At 31.8% G+C, this 26,313-nt stretch overlaps 1 protein-coding gene across 2 annotated transcripts; it reads right to left on the bottom strand.

The window, feature by feature from the left end:
• Positions 1–379: 379 nt before the first annotated feature.
• Gs2 (glutamine synthetase 2) lies at positions 380–26,012 on the bottom strand. Of its 2 annotated transcripts, none has more exons than XM_070301730.1 (4): positions 25,880–26,012; positions 6,251–6,441; positions 3,652–4,100; positions 380–3,313 (listed from the first exon to the last, which is right to left on the bottom strand). In XM_070301730.1, the coding sequence occupies exons 2-4, from the start codon at positions 6,432–6,434 to the stop codon at positions 2,837–2,839; spliced, it is 1,110 nt and encodes a 369-aa protein (XP_070157831.1). In that variant the 5' UTR covers positions 6,435–6,441; positions 25,880–26,012; the 3' UTR covers positions 380–2,836. The 2 variants fall into 2 exon arrangements, with proteins under 2 accessions (XP_070157831.1, XP_070157832.1); XM_070301731.1 differs by lacking the exon at positions 25,880–26,012 and adding an exon at positions 19,463–19,699.
• Between the last annotated feature and the right edge of the window lie 301 nt (positions 26,013–26,313).

Raw genomic sequence — 26,313 nt, 5'->3', positions numbered from 1 at the left:
TGTTATATTCATTATGTCTTTCTCAATTATGAAACAAGATGTTCGTATACCTTTTATTGTCGCGATGCGATACTCTAAATATAAATTCAAAAAGTATCATTTTTGTCTATAAGGCTTGACGAAAAAAAGAAATTCTTATGTCTTCGTTATATTGATAAGCCAATAATCAAGAAAAATATTTGACATTTAATTATAGAAAATTAAAGAGAAGAGAGATTCGTAATCTTTTATATATTTTTTTAAATTTATCTTACAAATGCTAATTGAAAACTACGGAAAAATAAAGTATATAACATATCAGTAACAAAGAAATAGACTGTTATAATATAGCTCGATAATTGAGGAGCTTTGTTACATTTAATAAATTTCTAGAATAAAGTGTGGAAAGATAAAATTTCTTTATTTAACAATTGTTCTATGCTTATATAATTCTCTAAAATTTAATTGTCAATCGTGTCTCCGATAAAATTCTCGCTTTGGCAACAAAATCAGCACATCTTTCTTCGGAGACATCGCATATCCTATTCTTCTTTTTCGTCTTAAATCTTAAACAATTACGAAATATGAAATAATAAATTCCCTTAAAAACTTATTTCTTAATTGCACTAATTTTCTAGATATCTGGTAGGTAGTATACTGCTCGTGCGACGTCCTCGCATTCCCAGCGAGTACGTCGAAGAAGGCAAGCTGTGAATCGGTCAAACATTACACCCTTATCGATCCCTCGCACACATCCTTATATATATATTTTATATTTTCGCAGTTATACTATATTATCAATAGTGATTTTTTTCCACTTTATATCTAAAAAATGAGAGCTCGAAAATTCTTGGATTACACCTTCGATATCGCTTACAATCAGAGACGCTCGTAAGCTTTCGTCTTCATTCGATAACGAAGAACAAAGTCTTTATTTAAAGATATCAATGTTCTCGTCGAAATGTGTACGGAACGTGCCACATCATTATGATCACTTTAACTTATTCGTGGTATAAAAACGCGCATGTCTTAACATATTGGATCCAGTTTGAGATCCAATGCTACTATCTTTCGGTCTTTGCTGTGATCTAGATACATATCTAACGCGTGATTTTTGAATCGTGAAACTTATATCGGATAGCCGATTGATTGGATACTTGAAACGCGAGAGAAGTTGGAAAACGGGTCTGCTTTTCTTCCTCAACAAAGATCAACTTGATCTTTCACGTCATATATAAGTAAAGCTCATAGAATGGGGGGTTTTATTCAATATCGTCCAGTTTGCTGCCTGGACACGATTCTGATGTGTCGAATACTCGTATCGATGAATGAAACTCGGAATCAATGTAGTGATTCCGCTTTTGGACCATATTCGAGATTTAAGCCGAGCTTAAGTGCATATAGAGACTTATCTCTTGAGAATCTTCTCGTTTTGTTTCCTTAAAACAATTTTATTTTCATAAAACATAAAATAAAAAAAGCAAAATTTGTTCGTAAAGTTTTGCTTGCTCCCTTCCGTACTATACATTTATTCATTTGGACAAAAAGGCAACTTGTATTAAATCTTTTTTGAACACTTTTTTGATACTTTTAAAATGTTTAGCAATTACAGCTGTTATTTATATATTTCAAATTACGTGCAAAAGCGTAACATAAGCACTTTGACTGATATGAGATATCCATCGTGTATTATATATTAATAGCGTAATATGATTGTTTTGAGCATCTCTTGCTATAATTCAAATATTTATATAAACAATTATATGTATATATGCTATATATGTATATGGTTTATATATATATTTGTGGATTTATGTGCAACATTCTTTAGACTATACTAATGTGCACACAAATATAATCAAAACTCGTATCTAAAAACAGAAGCTATAATAATAACAACACCGTTTTATGTTTACATTATAAAAAGGTTAAACTTTATATAAAACATGTTATAAAAAATAAAATAATTATATCAAAACGTTGCGATCAAACCTTTCTGTAATTCTTAAAAGTAGGCTTTTTCTTTTCATTTATACAATTTATTGCACGACCTAATAATTTCACGTACGCAAATGATGACAAGGTGAATTCAGCGAATAGTTTGTCTCACGAGCTCCTCTCGTATAAATTCATTAACTTGCTATATTACTTTTGAATCTGTAAGAGAGAGAGAGAGAGAGAGAGAGAGAGAGAGAGAGAGAGAGAGAGAGAGAGAGAGAAAGAGAGATTGTGTGTTGGTTTTATAAATTCGTTCTCTATGTTCAGACAAGTATAAATTTATTTCATCTTATCTTGTGTGTCGTCTAAAACGACACACAATTGTAAAAAAGCCTGTTAAAGACGATCCTGTGAAGAAAGGATTTAGCGCGATAAGAATAACTTGTGTGCTTCGTATTTACAATTACAAACTTGTCTTAAGATTATCTAATATTTATACCCTTGCTATGAATACAATCGAGCCACATTGACAATTTGAATAAATTGACTACGATTTAATGCAACTCTCTAAATAATAATATTCTATCTATAACATAAACAGCAAAAGAGAACCAAAAATTAATCCTATAATATTAATCGACGTTCGATGCAATCTTGCCTAATCGTCGATGACAAAGACCTCGTTTCCGTGGAACTTGAAGTTCGACAAGTATTTCGAGCGACACTTAGATGCTAGATCTGAAAAGCTCGAGCTTTACAATCTTTTTCCCGGCAGATAACATTCAACATTGATCATTGTTCCAAACAGGATAACAATAAGATAGGATTCTAAATTCTACGAATAATAATTGTACGCTCCAGGTGTGTGTATGCGATTGTGTGCGTGTCGATCCGGTCTCTCACACGTTCGTAGGCTCTATTATTCATTGAGCATACAGGTGCGAACCAGAGCGTTGCATACAGAATAGGGATCGCAATTACTGCTGGGCCTCCTGTCCTCCAAGTAACCCTTCTTATCCTCGGCGACGCCACGAGGAATGCGAATACTGACATTCCGATTGGCTACACCGGCGCTAAAATCGTGGATGTTGCTAGTCTCGCATTTCCCGGTTAATCTGCGCTCGTTATCCTTTCCTCCGCGCGGATCGTACGCTTGGATGTGTCTAAGGTGTTGTTTGCTGAGCTTGTCGATCGCCTTCTCGATTTCGGCGATACCGTTCTCCCCACGCATCGCCTTCGTTGAGAAGTTGGTGTGGGCGCCAGCGCCGTTCCACGTACCGTCCACCGGTTTCGGATCCAGGGTCACGATCACGCCGTATTCCTCGGCAACATGATGCAGAATGAATCGGGCAATCCACAGATCGTCCCCGGCGCTGATGCCCGAGCACGGTCCCACCTGGATCCATAATAAAAAAAATACTCTCTTCAAAATGGAAAAACTCTAGAGATTGGAGAGACATTTCTTTTCTGAAGATGATAAAACTTAAATTTCCGCTACATAGCTTCAAATCGTGTAAAGCTCGAAATAAATTTACACGATTTTGATGCAATCCTTACATTAATTTTGTTCTATTATATAAATTTAATCTTCAATATAATCTGAAATTTCTACTTTATATTATCAAAGCTCGATCTATAAGAGTCCTTTAATTATCTTTCATCTAATCATTTAGCCGGATTGCTATGTGGTCTCTTTTATTTTCTATTACAGCAATTGGCGATTCGAGTACTTACCTGAAATTCCCATTGCGAAGGCATCACCTCGGCGTTGGTCCCCGCGATCTTCACGCCGGCGTAGAGGCAGGCTCTGTAGTGAGCCTCGACAATCTCGCGGCCGATCACCTTATCGGCGCCGACGCCGCAGTAATAGGGGCCTTGCGGACCGGGGAAGCCGTTCTTGGGCCAACCAAGCGGTCTACCATCGAAGTCCAGGAGAGTGTACTCCTGCTCGATACCGAACCAGGGATCCTGATCCTTGATGGCCTCCATCGCCTGATTCGCAATGCATCGCTTGTTCGACTTTGTCGGCGTCTTGTCGCTGTTGTAGGTGTCGCAGAGCACGAGTTTGTTTTTACCGCGACGGAACGGATCATTATAAATGGCTACTGGATAAAGATATATGTCACTGTTGGCGCCGTCAGCTTGATACGTCGAGCTACCATCGTAGGTCCACGTTGGCAGTTCTGAAATTGGTGATCGAAAGATTAAGAAATCTCGTATTTAATCAAATTAAATTATTGATGAGATGTATGATGGTGATTTAAAAAAGTTTATATATAATAAAAAAAAATATATATGTGCGTTTTTTTTCTCTTGTATAATCTCCATCTGCATTTTTTCTCATTTTATCAAACTTAAATTTTTCCACTTAAAAAAAAAAAGGCGAAAATTATTTCTCTAATTATTTGTTAATTATTCTTCTTATTTTCTTTCTTGTATATATATGTATATGGATTTGTTCTCAGAGAATATTCATCGGAACTTTTTAGCAATCTTGCGATTCGATTCTTTTCGGTTAAAATTTTCTCAGAATTTCATAAAAAATTGTTATCACTTTTTGATTAACAAGTATTTTAATCCTAAATCTCTTTCTTTGATGAAGTAAAAACTTTCAAGTTAAAATTGAAAATTTGTGAATCTTCGATTAAAGTTTCTTTTGTTAACGATCTTTGCAAATCTCGATTCTATTCTCGAAATAGACATACGCTCAATGAATATAATAATAGCATCATATATAATGCAATAGCAACGATATTTACATTATACATATTAATCCGATAATAGTCGATCCTAGAAAATCTGCGATGATTATTTAAGCTGTTGACAACAGAGTTCATTGCTCCCGTATTTTCTATCGTTCTATCTAACGTGCGTACTATATATGCACGATTAGATAATATTACTTCTTTATGAGTAAATCGAGATAAACGAACGCAACTATAATGCGCATATAAACGCTTAAATTTTCGTTTCATTATCAATGCTCATAAATTATGGAGACCTTATATTTGGTCATATGATCGATTAACAAATGTATGTGACTTTATAATATGTCACAATACAATATAAATTTTGTTTCAAATTTATTACTATTATATTTCATTTGCGGAACGCATATTATTATTAGAAGAAGAAGAAAATTTTTCCATATCATTTTTGCAAAATCGTTCTTCAACACATATACATATATGTATATATATATATATATATATATATATATATATATATATATATATATATATATACTGGGTGGCCCATTTTAATCCATCCAGTCGAATATCTCGAAAACACTGCGTTAAATCGAAAAATGTTTCAGACAAAAGTTGTGTGGCTTCAAGGAGGCCATAAAATGATGACAATGATTTGACCTTGGAAAATCATTTGAAGGTTATGTGAAGGTCAACTTTAAAATCTTAAATGGAAACTTCCATTTTTTATTTAGTATTCTTGTAGCTGACATCGAGAGCTTTCCAAAACACTATAATAAAGTATTTTTTTATTAAGTACTTTTTGAGTTATTTTATATTTTAATTTGACATATTTTGATATAAAAAATAAAATATTCAGTTTTCGATAATTTTACCGTAATACTTATATGTACAGAATAATAAGACAAATTAATTAGTGCAAAAAAAAAACAAATAATTGTTTAAAAAAATATATTGTAAATAATTTTCTTAAAAACAAATTTTTTTTTTTTTTTATACTAATTGATTTGTCTCATTATTCTGTACATAGAAGTATTACGAGTAAGATTATCAAAAACTAAATATTTTACGGGATAATATTTTGCGCGATTAATGACAGCGATAGAGTATAGCAAGAACGATCGACTGAAAGATTGAGCCACACCATTATGCTTGCTGCATCCAAGGTCTTATAGAAATATGTAAACGAACAATTGAGATACATTGATCGTGCAACTTGTGTAACGTGGCCCTTATAAGACTAATGGGAAAAAAATGCGTTTCAGTTACTTGAGATACAATCTTTCTCTTTTAAAATAATCTTCCTCTTTTCTCTATCAATGTCGCTATCAAACTATTGAAAATAACGGAATAGTAGTTATATGTTACTTTAAGAAGAATAACTAGCTATATGCGTCACAAAAATAAGCAACTATTCCGTAAAACTTTTTTTTTTATTATTATTAAAAAAAGGAATTAAAATTGGAATATTATACGAGAGAAAATGTACTTTTTTTTTAAATTTAATCTTAGCGTGGGAGCTTTTAATAGGCTTGCCTTTTCAAATAAAATTAGTTCGATACAAGGTAGACAAATTTTTACATTTAGCAAATATTATATTGATCGAAGTGGATCCTCTTACTTACCGGAAGGATGTTTCGGCACAAAGTCCAAGGTCCTGGTCTTACAACGTAATCCTTCATCAGTACCGTCAATCCAGATGTACTTCGCTTGGATCGTATTTTCCGGCTGAGGCAAATCGAGGTATTTGTTCAATAGAGTTTTATCTAACGCCGCATTTGGCGAATCTTTCAACACGCTGCGCGACATAGTGATGCTGTAACAAAAAAGAGAGAGTAATGAGAATGAATAAAAATGATAGAGAAAATTGTTCGCGAATTATAATCTTTTTTTATGAAATATATCGCGAAATATGTCATATTAATTGTACAAGAAAATAATCATAGAGTATAAAATTACAATTTATTTATCTATTTCGCATCGATGACCTATCACGTTCCGTAGTATTTTACAATACTAATAGCATAAACATTCGCATAATTACAAGATGGTGCACTTAGCGTATGATTCGATTAATTATATTACGCGTATGCATCCGTTTATGCGTTTATGTCACGCTTCGTACTTGTGAATGAAAAACGGCACTATAAAAGTCCATACACATTATTGTGTATTTATTTAATTGCTGTATAATTATTTTTTTCTTTTCTCTCTTCGATCTATCGCAGATTTTGATTTTGACGAATTTATTGTAGAAAGAATTTTGAGCGCTCGTCCGAGCTAAAAATTATTCATTCTCTCGCAGGAAGAGGCAGGCTCCGCGACGTAACACACATACGTAGAAAGAGAAGAGGAGCTTTCACCGTGGTGGTATACCGTGAAAAGATAGGTGCGCCCACATGGGACTTCACGCGCGTAACACGCAAACTGTGCGTGCACCACGCACTGCTCGGCATGTCGCGAGCGTTGCCGTGGCCATTGGCGCCGACAGGATTTTCCTCTGGTTCACTACCGAAAGTTTCCTGAACGGAAAAGCAACCCATTCTCTGATACACAGCTCATAGATGCTTGATAAACTGTCTCGATAAATCTTGAATACGTAGGTCAAAACAGACTGTTATATAGAATTCAATATTCCTCTCTCGCTCTCTTCTCTTCGATTTATAAGATATCAGTTTCAAGGAAAAATTATATTCCCCTTTCAATTTTAAAGAATGGTTTAATTACGATATGAAAACTGCAATATAAAATTGCATTAGGAGAAAGATATTTTTAATGCCTGAGAATCGAAAAATATGTTTTCCATGTGTAAAATTAAGTTATTATTATTTTAGATTTATAGAAATCCGAAAAAATTTCAATATGTAATTTTAATAATAAATTTTTTCACCAATTTGGAATAAATTGTGACGAAATTAAAGTTACAGAATCTTTCCTTAATTAAAATTGAGATATCTTTTTCTCGAATTGTAGATTAAAAATAAATGACTTTCGGCGATAAAATATATAAATAAATAACACGATTCTGTTTTAATTACGTATTACAATTACAAAGTATTTCATTTGTGCTTATTCATTTAATTTTAAACAAACTTTATCAGAGATCAATAGCTTAAGAATTACAGTATGATAATTAGAAATACAATTAAAATTAAGTTTCTTGCTATTAATAGAGTGGCTAATATTAATATAAATATAATAAATATATATATATATATATTAATATTAATATAAAGAGTAATTTTATAGCTTTCATATGTTTTAGTCGGGCTCTGATCACAGGACAAACTTTGACCTTAATTTAGAGCGAACCGATATGTACATATATCGCGTCGCGTCGCTCGTTGTATCACTTCGAAAATCAGTAAAATGCAAATCAAAATTTATTTCCTCACGTCACTACACAATTACATAATTAATGCCACACGTTCATGTTTGCAAAGGCAATTGCGATAAATTTTCGTTGTCATTCTAGACGTAGAATGTAATGAATTCTGAAAGTCAAGATTTTATATAGGGAATTGAGAGAGAGATTATACAGACTTCCTTCTAATTTCGGGAGACAAAAAAATATCACGAAAGATATTAATAAGAATTAAATAAATAAAAAATATTAATATTAATTAATTTGTTTAAATATCTATATCAGAGTTTCTTGTACGACTTTATTCTCTTTCTCTCTTTGTCGGGTTTATATCTTGAGATATCTTGTATACGTCATACAAAGCTTGCAGATGAGAGAAAAATCGAACAGCGTATCGGAATGTTATTTTTGCTCATTTTTTGCGTGATACATGCACAAAGAGATGTCGGAACAAAAATATTGTATGCTTGATCCGCTTTTATCGCAATTACGAGACGGTTGTGGCCAATCAGCAGTTCGATAAGATTTGAAATTAAGTCTGGTGAAAGTATACTTTTTCCGAGTGTCAGTCTTGATGATAAATATTGATTTATCATCTATTCCGCGTTGATAATTTTTCATCGCGACTCGTGTAACTTCTCACGCTAATTATCATATTAATTCTCAAATGAAATGAAAATTGTAAGATCTCTTTCAGAAGTCAAATCAAACATGCGATTTATATAATGTAACGATTTATTTTATACAGATTCTTACGCGGTGAAATGTAATGCGATACGTAATGATCTAATTATAATTATAATTATACAGTATATGAGAGAGAGAGAGAGACTTTGATTTATTCAAATCAAATGTCAAATGTAAAAATATATAATAGTTTTGCAAATAATTGCAAGTCTCACAAAACCTAGTCAAATTTTCATCCGCTTTAACAATAGTTTTCTTTTGCTCCCAAACTGATTCCTTCCGCATTCTCTCATTCGGATTTTTGCTCATTTTTTCGGTACTCGGAGGGAATAAAGACTCTGAAGGATGAAAATAAATGCGGAGGTTAACGCACTTCCCGTTAAACTCGTGGTTGCAGTAGCAAATACGACCTTTGCTCGATCCTTTGTTTTACCATAAACAGTCAATAATGTACACGCGCGTATCAGTTATGACATTCACATATCTAAACCCGCGAATGGGAAGTGATAAATATGAAATGATACTGTTGGCATATTGGCATTTTAGTATATTTTGTCGATCTTTCCCGCGTATATTGGCTATCTTATAATACATAAAATTAAAATAAAAAATCTTTCTAGCACTTTAGAATTGTACTTTGCACGTATATCGTTAAGAGCAGATGTAAAACATACCCGATAGAAAAGGATTTTCGGATATTCATCGCGGTCGTATATTTAGATATATATCTTTGTGTATTTTCTTTTCCTTCAACACATTGAACGCAAGGCGTACTTGTGACGCACTTGGATTTTCGTATGATTCGAACGTAATTTTCAGCGAAACTTGAATACAACATAAATGTGTCATCCATGCGATAAAACGGTACGTAAGCCAGTGTCGTCGAGTATTAAATTTCGATTTCTGCGTTCCGTAACTCGACAGTGTTACTCTTCTGAAATTTTAATGACGCTCTTCGATTTTATTATTCCTCCGTTTTCTTTGATAATATTGCGAATAAAACCTAGTCTCACGTAAACGTATTTACATCATTACATATTAAAATATTTTTATAACAAAATTATTAAGTATCGTTTATTATTAATATATATATATATATATATATATATATATATATATATATATATATACATTATATTTATTATTTTATATAATAAAAAATTTTTGTCATTTTGCAATTCCAAAATGGATACGATTCGACGGATGAAGGCGATCGTCTTTACAACCATACTTCTTAAATAGCTCGCTTTACATACTCCAGGCATTGGAATAATGATGATGATAGTAATAAGGTCATTATAGGAATTAAACGTATAATTTACCAGTTTCCACGACAGGTTAATCGTCGTTCGTAGAAAGTATCTGGGGCGAACAGGTGTGGATTTTGAAAAATGAAGAAAAGGTGGCCGAAAGATATATACATATAATGAAGAGAAAAAAAAAGCAACAGACTAATTTATAAACGAAAACATTATTGACACTCTATATTTAATATGCTGTCGGATAAAACTTAATTATGCTTTATTCAGATAATAAGAAAAAATAAAAAGAATTATCTTTCGACGTCAACACGCAATGAAACATTTTGTCAAAAAAAAAAAAAAAAAGAGATAAAGAACCAACTGACATCGAAGAAAGTTGATGTTGGAAGATCTTCTTCTACGATCATTGCGTAAAAAGTAAATTACTTTCTAACCGAACGTGGCTGTCACGAGCATAAAAGCTCGTACTGAGACTGCACGTGATTTATTTGACATTTAACGCGGCTTATGTTGCCGTGTCTGCGAAATATATTCGTCTCGGCTTTGACATTTAAATATCAATTGTTCGAGAGATTCCATAACTTCGAGATATGAATATATTATTATTCGAATCAGGCGATTCTTTTTTCTTAATAAATCCATAATACATAATTCGATAATTGACTTGAGTTCAAAGTTTTAATCGATATTAAACCGCTCTAAAAATAGATGTCTTATCGTGATAAACAGTGCAGGAAAAAGGACGACATTATAAATAATTTCGACACGTTTTGTATATAAACAACCTCGACGAGACCTTCAAAGTTGTTGTATATATTTCAAATCAATATATTTAGGCCTTCGTATGAAGAGGCTTTCGCCAGAAATACATCGCGTGTACGTGTTTTTTTTTTTTTTTTTTTTTAAGCTAAAAATATTCAAAATTCAGATTTTCTATAATACTATTTCCAAAAAGATATATATCATTTTATCAATTTCGACGTGTTATTATAAATTATTATGTGTTCGTTTAAAAATCGGAGAATACTAATTTATATTACATTTATTATTTTTTCTTACTTATTATTTTTATCACCCTTGTTGTTTTTTTATCCCCCCTCCTCTCCTTGAATTATTTGAATTTTATATATATATATATATTTATATACAAAATGATGCTTATAAGATAACTTGAAATGATAATAAAAAATAAAAAAAAATGGCAACTTTATATCAGCGTAATAAAAACCTATTTAGTGATCTATCAATATTTTAGTATATTCAACTATCTCTGTTATTTGAGTCCAGTAATTATCACTATCCAGAGATATATCTGTTCTACACTCTGATAACATACCTATACGCTAATAAAATCTGCATAAATAAGGCTCAGGCAATTTAGTAATTTTTGCGAGTATAACAGGTGTTCCTTCAAATGTAAAGTGTACTACACATTTCATCGACAGATTTTTCTATCAATTTTTAAACATTACAGGAATCCGATCATGACATAACTCAGAATTTGATTGTCAAAACAATCAATCTCGGAACTGAAAAATTACGGGAAAAAAAATGATATCTCGCAAAAAAGAAGACGAATCTAAATTCGCGTATATATGTGCAGTACTATAAAAATTTTGTTAAATTTACTGTAAGAATTTCTGGAATTGAAGAATTTTTACTTTTCTTTTATTTTTCTTTCCTTCTGTCAAACATAAATCGTGCAGCTACAAGCGAACGAAAGTAGATCAGTATAGCTTAAAGTTAATTAAAAATCAATTAAAGACACAAATCTAAAGTTAATTAAAAATTAATCGAAGACCTAACAATCTCTTTCAAACGTTCCTATCAAACCTATCGTTTCTACCAACCTAAAACACCTGCTGATAGAGATCTATGACCTTTCATCCATCATTTTCGCGAAGCTTCGGCCCGCAAATCCTGACGAATATATTGGTGCTCATCGTGATGGAATTTCGTCGTCGAGGTGAGGATACGCGAAAGAAATCTCGATCGGTCTTTAAGAGGATCGCGCGTTTTTTTAAGAGAAGAGCGTACGAATACCGATGAGAGAGCACGAGGGAGCAACGCACCCTGAAAACTGGTCGACAAGGAACGAGAGTGGTACCATTTATATGGGCGCCCCTTCCCTAACGCTACCTCAGGCACCTGAGGATGCCCAACGAGTTTAACTTGTGTTTCGTTTTTTAAGCATTTTCGCACGGGGCAAAAAATATTACGGTCGCGATATGAATAAGCTACTCTCTTTATTATCTGATCGAACGACAGGTCAATTTCACCGCGGGTTATACGATGTCACTCGTCGCGTCGAAATTCAGCGCGTGACTCAATTTTTAATTAACGTTTCTCAACTTTTCTTATCAGTATGATTTCTTTGCAATTGTTGTCGGAATTGTATGCGAAAATGGGGTCCATTTCCGCAATTGGCGCGAGTAATTTCGCAATTAGCGCGATGTTAATTCATCTCGCTCAGAAATATCATCCCGGACGGACGAGAGAGACGGTTCTATTAGTGTTAATATTATTTTTATTTTTATTCTTTTTGGAGAGAAATGAATATATATATATAGTAAATTAGAAGCTGCAAATTTTGTCCAATCACGATTTAATAGATGCTCAAAATCGTAATATTATTAATTATTAACATTATTAATGTTAATTAATTATTGACATAATTAATTATCATTATTATTAATCTCATCATGAATTTCTGTCAGGTATTATTCTTTATATATTCTCTCTCTCTCTCTCTCTCTCTCTCTCTCTCTCTCTCTCTCTCTCTCTTTTGCACTATTATTCAGGAAATATATAAATTTTAATAAATTTTTTAGAAAATTTTATAAATGTCTAATAACTTCTCTTAAATAATATTCATATCGTAAAATATGTGCGTGTCGAATATTCTAATGTTCTTTTTTGATTTTCATTTAATTATGAGATTAATATATAACTATTTCAAAATCTCTTGCCTGATGTAGATTGTAAAAAAATGATGTAAAAAAAATATTGTGTATATATAATGTAAACAAAATCTAGATTTGCTTGCTGGTTAAATCGAATAAAATTTGCTTCGCAGTTCCAAGTTAAAGTAAATAAATGAAACGAATTAAAAATTGTCGAGAGACGTTTTGTAGATGGAACATCAATTGATCCGACCACTATTGCAGGCATAAATAAAAGAAGAGGAGCAAAATGTGTCGCGGTCGATGCTCGTTTATTGAATAAAAAATTCTAAAGCGGATAGTGGAACATTCAAAAGAGTGATGTAGATCCAAGTAGTTAATTATCGTGAGAATCTCGTGCCAAGACAGCGAAAATATGGTCAATGATCTCCAAAAGACTATAAGTCAATGTTATATTTGGACCGTTATACAATTTATGATTAATATATATATTAATCATAAATTATAATATATTATAATATACTTATAGCATGGAAAAGGGGATAGAAGAGATTGAAAATAATCAAATAAGAGTTAGAGCTACAGTAATTAAAATAATTAATATAAGAGTAAAAAGAAAAATTATATTATTACATAATAATGGAATATTGTAGCAATAATAATAGAGTTGTGTTGTAGGGTCATAACATATTTATAATTAAATACGTTATGACCTTACAACGATTACACTTTAACACACTCATAACAATAAGCGCAAATTAACAGATACATATTTGATGACAAACTCGAGCGTAATTAATTGATTATATTATGCCGCGCCGATATTGTAGAAGAAAAATCAGAGCGAGTCAACAGATAAAAAAATATATAAATTCAATGGTAAATTCCAATGTGAAAGAGTATGATTGATTCAGCAAACGTTACGATCGATTTTCGAAGTGAATCTTTGTCGGATATACGAATATATTTTCTTAAAAAAAAAAAAAAAAATAATGTGTTTAATTATTCAACTGCAATACAATAAGTTTCTTAACACAATTTTTTTTAACGCGTACTTGTTCTTTTATTTAAAGATTAAATTCATATCTCACATTGATTATTATGAGACACGAAACTCCGCGCATGACCAGCAAACGTCACTGAAGAGCATACATTGCTGCAATCAGTGGATTGTTCAAACAACCATTACGTCAATACGATTAATTAATCTGTGAACTCGTGACATTATACGACGCTTGTAATAAGATTTACTTGTTTCTACTTGTTGTTACAACGTGCTATGTTGATTGTTATATTAAGCTGTCATAATTGATCTAGTAACATTGTTATATATTTAGCATGTATTAATAAATGTTTCTTAATGTGTATCAAATTTGTAGATTTAAATTAAGTATCGTACTCGGTTTTAATCGTTCGACGCGATTGCAAAATCATGTATCATTGACCTCGTTATCACTCTCTTCTATAGATAAGTTCGAGATCTTATCTTACGAGACGGAACTCATGACGTCTGAATGACGATAATTTATAAGAAATTCGATTTCATGAAGAATCGGTAAATGAATCATATTCGCGAAGTTTAGAGAAGTAAAATGAGAGAAATCATTAGAAATTTATTAATTTTTATTAATTGGCAAGGATATTTAGTTTTCTCATTTAACAAGAATTCAGAAATCTTTTATAAAGACATAAATTTTTTTTTGTTTTTACATGAGACAAAGAATTAATAAGCACTTGCGCGTAATAATAATAGTATAAGAGAAGATAGAATTTATAATATATCACACATTTTAGCTTACATATAAAAAAAAAATTTTTCCTATCCGTTCCCAAGATATAATCTGTCCCAGTTTTTTTTTGTAGGATACCCTATATATAGCAATACCAATTAGCACATTGGAAGAATCTTGCTTCTAAATGTACATTTTTAATCGAGATAAATAAATTATTTAATTTCTGTCAAAACAGCGACCTATGTATAGTTGCGATAAATTTACCATGTGTCAAATCGCTAAAGTTAAAAATTAGAACAAATCGATCGAAAAGAAACAAAGTATCCATTACAAAGAAAGTAACTATCCGCTCTCATCGAATTCAGCCTTTTAGCCGATAAAAATACTTGTCCGCTACCTTAGACAGCAATCGATCTTCTTAGCCCCACGTTACGTATGTTTGCTATCATTATACCTATCGAATGTTAATCTAGATTGTTCTTCCTGCAATCTTTGTTTAACAAAGACCCTTTCTGCTGCATTTGTATGAAAAAAAAATTATATTAATAAAATACAATATTTGTCAGGAGAATGAATGTGTTTAAAAAAATATTGGATTTAAATTTAGATATAAATGTCTTGAAAATTCTCCCGCACGTATATAGAGATCTCCCATTTTTTAATGTTTTCACGAATTAAAATAAAAGAAATATATCCGTAGACACAGATCCTATTACATTTAAAATCTAGAAAAAGAAAGATCTCTTGAGATGAGTTTGTTTATGCGAATGTAGAATATATAATAATATTGATAAAATATTGAACTAATTATTTTTAAGCTCACGAGTATTCTTATCTCGTATAATTTTATAAGTAGGATATGATACGTCGATAAAAATACTCACTTAATTGCAGATAAGCATTGCTTATCGATGATAAACCTGATAAAAAAAAAAAAAAAAAAAACGATAGAAACTGCATAAGAATTGTTTATAATATTGCGTGAATAATTTTTATGACAAATAAAATTTTAGGAGAAATTACATTTAATTGTAATTCCGATTATATTTCGTATATATAGAGCGTCTTTCAAAGAAAAATTTATTAGAGACGAAGAAATTTATTAGAAACTGATAAATCTCATATAATCGTCTTTTGATAAAACTTAAGAAGAGCGAAAATATTATTGAAGTTCAGAAATATACATCATTATAAACTGTAATGCAATTAACGCAAAATGAAATCAGATAATTTAAAGTTGCTTATCGAAAATAAATACACCGTACCGATAAGATACTAGACAAATATTTACTTGTACTTAAACTTTGTATCTAACTCGCGCCTTTAAAAATTACGCAAATACGCGCTCTTCTTTTTTTAAAGCAAATTGCAAAATAACATAAAAACAATTAACATTTTAAGACCGAGATATATGTGCGATGTGCATAGATACAAATAGAACAAGACGTAATAAATTTTTAATGATCAGATTTATAGTTATCATCTGAAAGTGATTATTAAGTGATAACACAGAGCCATAATAAAAATCATTAAAAAATAATATCTATTAATTTAGCTATTACAGAAATTAGCATAGCACTTTTCCATTTACACAAAAGTCCTATTTCATTTAACCGTATTCTTACGTTTTTACACGTATGCGAGGATTGCGCTCCCAAGTATACAATGAGAACAGCAATAGAATGTGCGTTAAATTTTTTTTTTTTGATAAGTTACAACATATCATCTGCAGCACATTTTGCGCAATTTTACTTGCGTCGCGTTACATTACAAATTACGAGGTCGCGCGATAAAGTAACGAAGGCGGCTTAAGCGTTCCATTGACCTATCCACGACATCAGTCAATGGCCCTTATATAGACCCTTCATTTAAGGGTTTAACCTCATTCGGATATATCTGTTCTCGGAAATCAAATATATCGCGCATTTACGAGCTTTGCGCTTCGTCGTGTGTTGACACGGCAATAAAAGAGATCGATGTCTCATACAGGGTGTCGTGAAACATAATCTTTTGCCACATGAAGCTTTACACTTTGTGTTTGTTCCTAGGCATACTTCAATCCTTCGAATAATTGGAATAAAGAAATTTTTTTTTACAATATAATGAAAGATATATTAATCACTTATATGTATACTTGAAGAAAATTTGTACGGCTTTATATACAATATTATATATCCCGAAATTTAAAAATTTATTTAGTGATTAGAGAGATCAACCAGCACACAAGTCTCGAAATTATATTTTGGGCATATTAAAGGGAAAAAATTTTTAAGCGCGTTATATTATTAGGTTTGAGGCGGTTTTTATGCGCGTATTCTCTCGCATAAATTGTTGAAATCTGACTCTAATTGTCCAACAAGTTTCATAAGTGCCTTTTTTTAAATTAAGAGTCTCACGCTGAGCCTCATAGCTGGTGAATCAAATTGAAAAGAAGCCATGAAATCAATCAAGAGCGTCAATCGATGACTTGAAAGGAAAACAGGCTCTCGTGCACATTTAAGAAATTTTAGATACTCCTCGGTCGTGATATAAGACCTATAACGTTCTATACTCTTTCACGCGACTAATCTCTTACAAATTGTTTACGAAGACATATTTGTTGGGGGGGGGGAGAGGTGGCGGGGAGGGGGAGGGGGATACGCGCTTTGATTATTTTATTTGATATATTTGTTTTATGAAGATTGATATAAATCTTATCTATAATTTTTTTATCGACAGATCACTATCGGTACATGAATCATAGGAAATTTAGCCTATTGAAAATCATGTAAAATATTTTTTTTTTTCTCCTACAAATTATTAATAATAAAATTAGGTGTGTTAATTAAAAGATCGTTTGATCTATTTCGTCGAAAAATTTGGATCCCGGGATCGAAATTTTGCTTCGGGGATGTTTGTTTTGTTAATTTGTTCTTGTGTTAAGTAAAAATTTTCCGCGAGTCGCGATCGAGCCAAGTTTCCGGAATGCACTATTTGTCGCTTCCCAGGGTCAAACGAACAATTGCAATATCGTGCCAATTATTTCCGGTGACCGTCATCAAGGACGTTCCGTAAAAATCTAATCCTCTCTCTCTTTGCCAAAGAAAAAAAAAACCATTCTCTTCTTTTCATCGGCGTACAGTTAATAGTCGGAGCAAAATTAATTATCGGGTAATTAAACTAAATCTGATATAATAATTTTTTTCAACTGAATGCGAAAACAATAGTTATGTTTATCAATTTTCCTAAATTAATTTTATATTAGATTAAATTTTGATACATATTGATATTAATAAATTTTGATACCGGTTATTGAAAGCAGCACAGATCAAAAACATCGATAAATGATAAAATTCATTTTACATCTTTCGAGACATCTGATATCAACTGGCAAAAAAAAAAAAAAAAAAACGCGCGTGTATCTCTTACTGCTGATGAAACTGCACAACCTACACACACGCATCCTTGCCAAGTACGCGTGATCTACGAGAATAGCATATTAATAGGCCTAGAGAAAAAAAAAACTATTCTATCGCAATAAAATAAAGGAAAATACCAATTCTCTTAATTTAACATTTTCATCATTTAAAAACATTTAATCATTTAATTTTTTCACAAGTATAATTTATGTTGATATTTTCCTTGTCATTTTTGCCTTTCTTGTAACATTTATTTATTTCATTATATAATAATATCACATATTTTTTATTCTACTACTGTATTATAATGGCATACTTTAAAAAATGCAATTGATAAGTTAATTAAAATTCTATTGCTTAAAATTTCTTAATATATTTTATATATTCGTATATAGATAAAATAGCGAATAGGATGTCACGCGTATTGTAAAATACCCAGATTTTATAATACGATTACGAAATGCAATAACCCTGACTATTTTTCGTAAGCTCAATCGACTGCTGATGATAGAAATGTTAAATAATCACATTGTCAAACGTGATTTTTTTATTGATAGACACACTCTTGCGATAAAATTGAATAAATATGCATCGATTTAATTATAAACGTGCTCTCTTCGATCTTACATTCTTACATCCTTCTATAAGATTATACACGTTTCTTGAAACTTCAATAAAATAAATTTATAGTATTGTACAAATTTTTTAGATTTTTCTTCGTTTGAATCCTGAGCTTGTATATTCGATTCTTTGTATTTCGACTTTATTGTATTAATATATCTGGATTTCTGTAACTTTGTCGATTCGATATCTTCTATATTTTAACATTTTTGATTTTTCAGTGATTTTTATTATGATTAATAAACAATTCTCTGATTCTAGATTTTTTTCCACATGTCAGATTTTTTTCTAAACTTTCTGACTTTAGAATTTTAATATCTAAGTTAAAGGACATAGACTTGTTTAAATCTTATGTTGTAATTTCACGTATAAAATCTTTTCACGATACTACATTCCATCAGCCCAATTAAACTTCGAGATTGTTTGCAACCTAGTTTCCTGGAATTCTAAGATCAAGTAGCTCGTTATCAAATGACTCGCGAACAAAGAGTAATCGTCGACACGATACAATTTCAATAGAAAAAGATAACTTTCATATTTTATCAAGATTTTACTTTATCTTTCTTTACGAAAAAAAAAAAAAAAAAAAATCATCGGCTATAGTCAATTTCCATGCATTTAAGACTGTCGCCGCTTTGTATATATGGATGATAAAGGTCACAATCTATTTCGATTAACTCTCCACTCTCCACATTGTATTATGGAATATACAATGTGGTCCGTTATTGAGGATACAATCGAACAGAAGAAATAATTCTATACGAAAAAAGATAAAAGTAAAAGAGATATGCAATATTTTTTCCCGACACATTTTTCTTCGATAGAACAAGATCGAATGATTCGATAAAAGATAAAAAAGAAAAGAGTACCTTGCTGACCTTCCTCCTTACTGCTGGCGAACGCGATTCATTCGCGACGATGGACACTTAGCATCAGCCAGAGATGCGAGAGTATTGCCAGATGCAGTTGGCAGTGCAGATCGGTACAACGATATAGGATGTCGTCAACGACGACGACAATACGTATAGATACGGTGGTCCACGAAAATAGCGTCGCGTGTGAGTGACAGCTGCGTGGATCTACGTGAACACGACGGCGAAGAGATGCGTCATACACTAGACTATGGAGGAAGAGAACGAGGCTGGCTTACCCTCCTTTTTATATGTCCCCACCCCGCGGGTTCTGAGCACGCGTTCGCGGTGTGCACCACGTAAGTGCCTCGAGTTGTATCTCTCTTGGTTACTTTTATTTTGTACGATATTTTTATATTCCGTCGAGCGGAAAGATTCATAGTTAAGCGATAAAAACAAGGAAGAAAGATAAATTTTAAAATGCTTTTATTTGCTTTAAATGTGTGTATATGTATAAAAGAAAGAAAAATGTGATAGATAATAGTTGACTAAATTCTAATTGTTTATAAATGTATTTTTATTTATCTTCTCTCTTTTTCTTTTCTTCTGCATAGATTAATAGAAAAAAAAAAGATCGTAATATATATCTCTTTCAGTGATTAAATAAACTCACGTGCAACTTAGAATGTATACGGTGCCAGTTAGTCACGAATTTTAACACACGTAAAGCACTAATTGCTTCCGTTGCATCCGCAAACACAACAAGCTAACATACTAATCCTTAGCTAATACACTAAACCGTGAATTGTTTATTCTTTGACAATCGCGTCTAGCTATTGGACAAACACGTGTAATAGAATATTTGTCATCGCAAACAAAAAATATTCTTTCAGAAATAATCGCTTGTTATTATCGTGAAACTTCTGTTTTGACGATTCTTGATGTCAGAAATAAAAAGATAAAAACGTAATCGTAGATTTAAATGACAATAAAAGACTCTAGTCATTTCTAATACAGAAATCTTATCATATCGCTGCGTCGCGATTTAACAAACACAATGGATTTGAGGTTTGTAAATAACGATATCACGCGTTTAAAATTTTCCGAAGTCAAATCTAAATTGCTATATGACAGAATCAAGAATTTATAGAATTCGTGGGGGGAAGTAAAAATCCGTAAAGCCACAAGATAATACTTGTTTTCCATAGCGTCGTAAATTCATAAATGATCAGCTGATCGAAGATTCGGCGAAACGAAGAACTTACAAGAGTCGCTTTAATCAAACTCCGATTAAATTAATCGGATTAACTTATTGCAGGTAATATCTCTGATTATTTTGATAGATTCCTCCGCGCAGGCTACATCCTACTTCTTAATCTGCGAATGTTATCTAAATTATTAATTTTGCATTAGATAAATTTGAATAGAAATAATAAAGCAATGTTTTTCCCCCATTCGTTCGCATTTCGGAAGTATCAATCACGATTATTACGTGCACGACACGTGGCCCGCATCGCACGCATTGACACCTAATGCAGGTTGGGAGCAATCGTCGGTCACAATCGATTGTGACTGACGTTACATGTTACTTGGTTACATCGCCATGGTGACACGTGAAAACAAATATAACACATGCGATCGCGTAGACGCGCTGACCCACAGTGAGCCTCACGAGTTCAGTGTGTCACGTGTACGTCAGAAAAGGAGCGAAAGTTCCTCTCATTTGTCGACCTCCCCGGCAAAAGTGTGTGTTTTACTACGATGAATTAGTAGGTATCGAAAAACTCGAGGTTACTCGTGGAAGGTGGTTTTTTTGGCCATGTGCCCGAATTAAATTGACGCCTCTCACTCCGCACATTTGTTCATGCGAATCTCGTTCGAATCAAATTGAACTATACTCGTCTTGGGTCATTTTTTTTTTTTATGTACAAAAATTCTTAAATTGAAGAATTCTAAATTCTTCGATGAATTTGAGATATAATATCTGTGCTTGTCAAGTTCTAATTTCTCTGCAACTCCCCTGTAAATCCTCGAAACCTAAATTTCATAGGTTCCAATATTCCTCGTTTCATCGGAATGTTATTTTTCAAGTACTTTTGTATCTTTGAATTGTACTGTCTGTCAAACTTTTAAAATTACTTGCTGATATATGTTTGAAACTGATAATCTTTCGTGCTTGTATACTTATAATATTTTGCACTCTCTTTTGAATTTAATTGTCCTGAAAGTCACCAAAAAAAAGAAGTAAAAAGTATAACTTTTTTTTTTTTTTCCAAGAATGTCGTAAAAAATCTTGCAGTTTATCCAAGAATAGTCTTTTATCGATAAATTTATGCCAACGTTTCGTGTAACGTTATTCGCATCGGAACGACCCTCGCGCGCGTTACCTTGACCCACACTGTATAGTTCAATGTGTCACGTGCACGAAATGGATCGAAACCGAGTTCAGCATTCTCCTCTCACAATGAGAGTTTCCTTCAATCCTCCAGCGAGTTAACAATTCCCCTCGACCCCTCTCTCTTTCTCACGAATTGAAAATGTTATGTGTGTAACCTGTCTCATTGTTTCCATTTGTAAAATCTCTGTATAATTTTCTCTTTTCCTAATTAATAAATATTTTTTTGCTATTGTAATTAATATTTACGTAAATAATTCTTCATAATCTTATTTCCTCGATCAAACAAAATACAAGAAAGATACAATCGTCGTTTATAAAGAGATCAATCATTCAAGGTAATAAGATTTTTACATAAGACGAATATTATATTTCACGTAAAGGATAAATCATATCGCATCATAATTGATGCCTAATGAGATAAATTTGTCAATTCTACTTTGTAATTAAATTTACTACAACAATTATATATATATATATATATATGTTTATTATACTATATTATATTTATTATAAGATTAAACGTTAATTAATTACTGTTATGTGCACGTCATTTATTCAATAGCTCTAATTGCGATCGGTATCGATTTTAATAATTATACAGAGTACAGAGACAACAGTCAGATGTGTCATTGCAAGTTTCAATTATTCAAATTGCATAAGCTCTACATTCGTCGCAATTGTTACATGATACGCAATTGCATTCAACAAAATAGAATATGTTTGTTCAACTTGCAGCATAAAAAAGCGAAGCGACACGTGTTTACGGAAGTGCGTAACTATTATTCACTTCGTAATGCATTATTTTTCACAATGGACAAACAGTATTTTCTATATCACTCGGAAAAATAATAACTAGATAATATATTTTAATTAAAGTTAAACACCCCGGATAATTAAAACCAATCGATTAGAATACAAGAAGCACGGCCGAATCTGTCACGAGAAAACGGAGTAAACACGCGTGAGAGAAATACCGGGCATAATATAAAACAAGGAAAACAGATATTATATTGTATGAGTGTGTGTCTGTGTGTATTCATAATATGTTAATATAAGTTCCATAATGCATATCATGTGTAACAGAGTATTTTTCCTACGCCGTACAAATTTAAATTGCTCGTACAAATTGCAATTCGACACTGATATTATTCTATTCCTACAAAAAAAAAAAAAAAATATATATATATATATATAGCTGCTTAAATAATAATAAGAGATTTACGTAAGAGAAAAAATATGCTGGGAAGCTCTTGTGGCAGTTTTGTACAAATTTATATCTGCTGCAAAAGACTTACGAATTGCTGTATAAAATGATATTATTACACAACGATATTTCGCGGAATTAGCGTAAAGAGGAGGATAATTATTCATCATCTCTGAGCGTGACGCTGACGTAAAACATTCGATATTCGTAAAGCACGAGCATCCGTGGATTAATTTCAGCAGCAGTGTATCTTGTGTATAAAGCTTTCACGAGATTCGACATTTTTCTATTCTCGCGATCTAGGTCAGTGTCGGCGCGCCGAGTGTTTCATTTACTTACGGCATATATTACAAAAATTCGTCCTTGTGTACGAATAATAGGCCAGGGATAATTGGTATCGGGATAATTGGCATCTAATAGATCTTATAATTTCGCGAAAAATATTAATTTAGAAATATGATTAAAATACTGCGTTCTTAATTTAGTTTCGCTCTATCCGATTTTTATAGAAATTTACTTCGCGATGTTCAGGGGGATATCAACATATGTTATGTAGATATTTGTTTCGTTAAGGATTTAATGAATTAAAAGAGAGAGAGAGAGAGAGAGAGAGAGAGAGAGAGAGAGGATAACAATAAATAATAACAGTAATAGGCAAAGAAGAGCCAAGTCACGGGCATTACTGTGCGAAATTTATTTATAAAGTATTCCGTAAATGCAAAGATTAATTAATTTCATATTTGATAAAGACATCTTATTATTGCATTTGAACTGTTTAAGAGCGGTTAAAACGTTACTTTAGTAGAAATAGCGGTTGGAAAATAATTTATTCTTATGTAACTGCGTCCAATTTTAAACGAGAAAAAAAAAGATAAAGCGCGTGCGGGAAAACGGGAAGAATAAAACCAGTTGTTAGACATTACTATAAACGAGATGTTATGACATGACGCGCGCACAGGGATCTTCAATAAAGATTCGTAATATTCGACAAAAAGACGTCAATGTTTTTTCACATCTAGAGATCATTACATTTGGATTTATATCCTGGCATAAGGTATACGAAAAATTTTGCAGAAAATATTTACGAATGTTTTTTTCCTAATGAATGTAACGAATATAATAATCTTTAAAAAAAAAAAAAAAAAACCGAACTATAGAGAAATTTATGCGAGTCGAAATCATTTGCAAGAATATTTTAACAAACGAAGAGAATTCCTTCTCTGGGATCGCTTATCGTTTGAAGTATAACTGCGACAATAACTCATTACTGTCGATAAGAGATGTATAAACGTATCGAGGATAATTAAATGCAGCCTCAAACACCTTGACTTTGACTACGTGAATTGCGGGAGCTCGTTACAGTAATGCATCTTGCAAATTTATGCGATAACTATGATAATGAATATGCGTTTTTATTGCGCAAGCACCTTCTTATTAAGCTAATTTTTTGCCAACTTTTTTTATGGGTAAGTTTTTTTTTTTTTTTTTCTAAAACAGTTAAACCTAATAATTATATTATATCGCGTATTAAATTGAAAAAGAGAAATATTTCAAGAATTGTATCGCCTATATATTTTATATATATAAATATTATCGTTATATCTCATATATTATATAAATTATCCCATATATATATGTGTGTGTGTGTGTGTGTGTGTGTGTGTGTGTGTGTGTGTATAAATCCTTATATTACATTTTTTTTATATTATTTTTCACGACGAAATTTTTTTAGACGATAAGATTAATTGAAATGTTTGTTATCGATTCGCTTAATGAATCATTTTATGTGAGCAAGAGTTCGATCTAAGATAATAGTAAGGAAAAATGTGTAATTTAGAACATACAATCTCATATAAAGGGCTTTCCGCGCGCAAGATGAATATGGCTTAGTATTCATACATACTTTAGCGACTGTTACTTATTGGGAAATATATCCTAATAATACCAGTTATGCCGCATTACGAAGAAATATTACGCAACAAATAGCATATATCGTCATTTTTAATGACGATTTATAATAATCATTAATTTTAATGTTTGCGAAACATTTCAATGTCCAGAGCTTGAATAAATCATAATATATATTTTATTGTATAATAAGACATAAATTAAAAAATATTCTCTAAAATAAAATATAAATATATTATGTAAATACAATAAACCTGCGCAAAATATAAATAAAACTTTTTGCGTGTGGAATGCAACAGAAATAAGGTATTATTTAAGTTTTCAAATATCGAGGAAAAATAGTAAAAATTTTACATTTGTGTCAATTTCACATTCCATTAAAATTTTATCTTTTAATGAAGTTGAATTACGATTGCTAAATCGATCATTGTACGCTAAAGATTCCCTCATACATACCATACAAAATATATAATAATAACAAAACAGTGTTGAAAATTCAGAATTAGTATTGTATATAAGATATTTAATAGTTTAATAGAACGTAAAAGATTTGAAAAAAAAAAAAAAAAAGAGGATTGCGAAAACATATTGAACTGACAACTTTTTAATAAAATAGCAAACAATTTTGCTTAAAACATTTTCAATTCGATCCTATAAAAAATTATAAAGTTTCCATAATCATTAATACTCGACTTTTTAAAACTTTTTATAATCAACTTTTTTGGGCTTCAACAATTTTTGCAATTATTTATATATTCCAGTCATAATATTGTACATCTATGAAATGTTTCTTAAAATTAATTTTAAAACAAGGAATTATTAAATTACTTTCATTCGCGTGTCTAATTGTCTGTCTAATCTGTTAATTTTCATAAAACAATATTTCAGAAGCCGACCACCAAATGTATCTCGCTAAAACACTCACCTTTAATTGGTCCACCCGATGAGAGCTATTCGTCCAAATGTCTCGCTAAAGTATTCTATGACTATGCTGCTCAGTTACAGTTAGCTATTGCTTGATAACGCGTTCTGCGATACTACCGTAGCTGTTAGCTCGTGATACTTATGTAGGAGAGCGTTTCAGCGCAAGCGTCGCTCACCCCCCAACGGCGGTCGGCTTCCACCTCTCCGTGATGGGCATGATTATCCAGCATGATCGTACGTCCATCGTAAATCGTTAAATGTTGTAAATTCTTCTCGCGATGCTCACGAATCATGCAAATTGAACACACGGGATCTGAAGGTCGTGAATCAGAGCTACGCGAAACAAGATACATTCGCGAAATCAGAGATAGGGATCCGCTGTGTAAGGACTCGGGTATTGATATCGATAATTTCAAGGAGCTTCTTTTCGTAAAG

This window comes from Polyergus mexicanus, unplaced genomic scaffold (genome assembly GCF_030449975.1).
Source record: "Polyergus mexicanus isolate NDT 795.1 unplaced genomic scaffold, iyPolMexi1.0 SCAF_9, whole genome shotgun sequence".
Lineage (NCBI taxonomy): Eukaryota > Metazoa > Arthropoda > Insecta > Hymenoptera > Formicidae > Polyergus > Polyergus mexicanus.
Note: the sequence above shows the minus strand (reverse complement) of the source record. Positions and strands in the feature narration are given on the sequence as shown.

Coding starts and splice junctions, on each gene's coding strand:
- Gs2 (XM_070301730.1), bottom strand. CDS start 6,434: ATGTCGCGCAGCGTGTTGAAAGATTCGCCAAATGCGGCGTTAGATAAA. Junction 4,101..6,250: donor TGTGCCGAAACATCCTTCCG/GTAAGTAAGAGG, acceptor CACCAATTTCAG/AACTGCCAACGTGGACCTAC. Junction 3,314..3,651: donor CTTCGCAATGGGAATTTCAG/GTAAGTACTCGA, acceptor TTATGGATCCAG/GTGGGACCGTGCTCGGGCAT.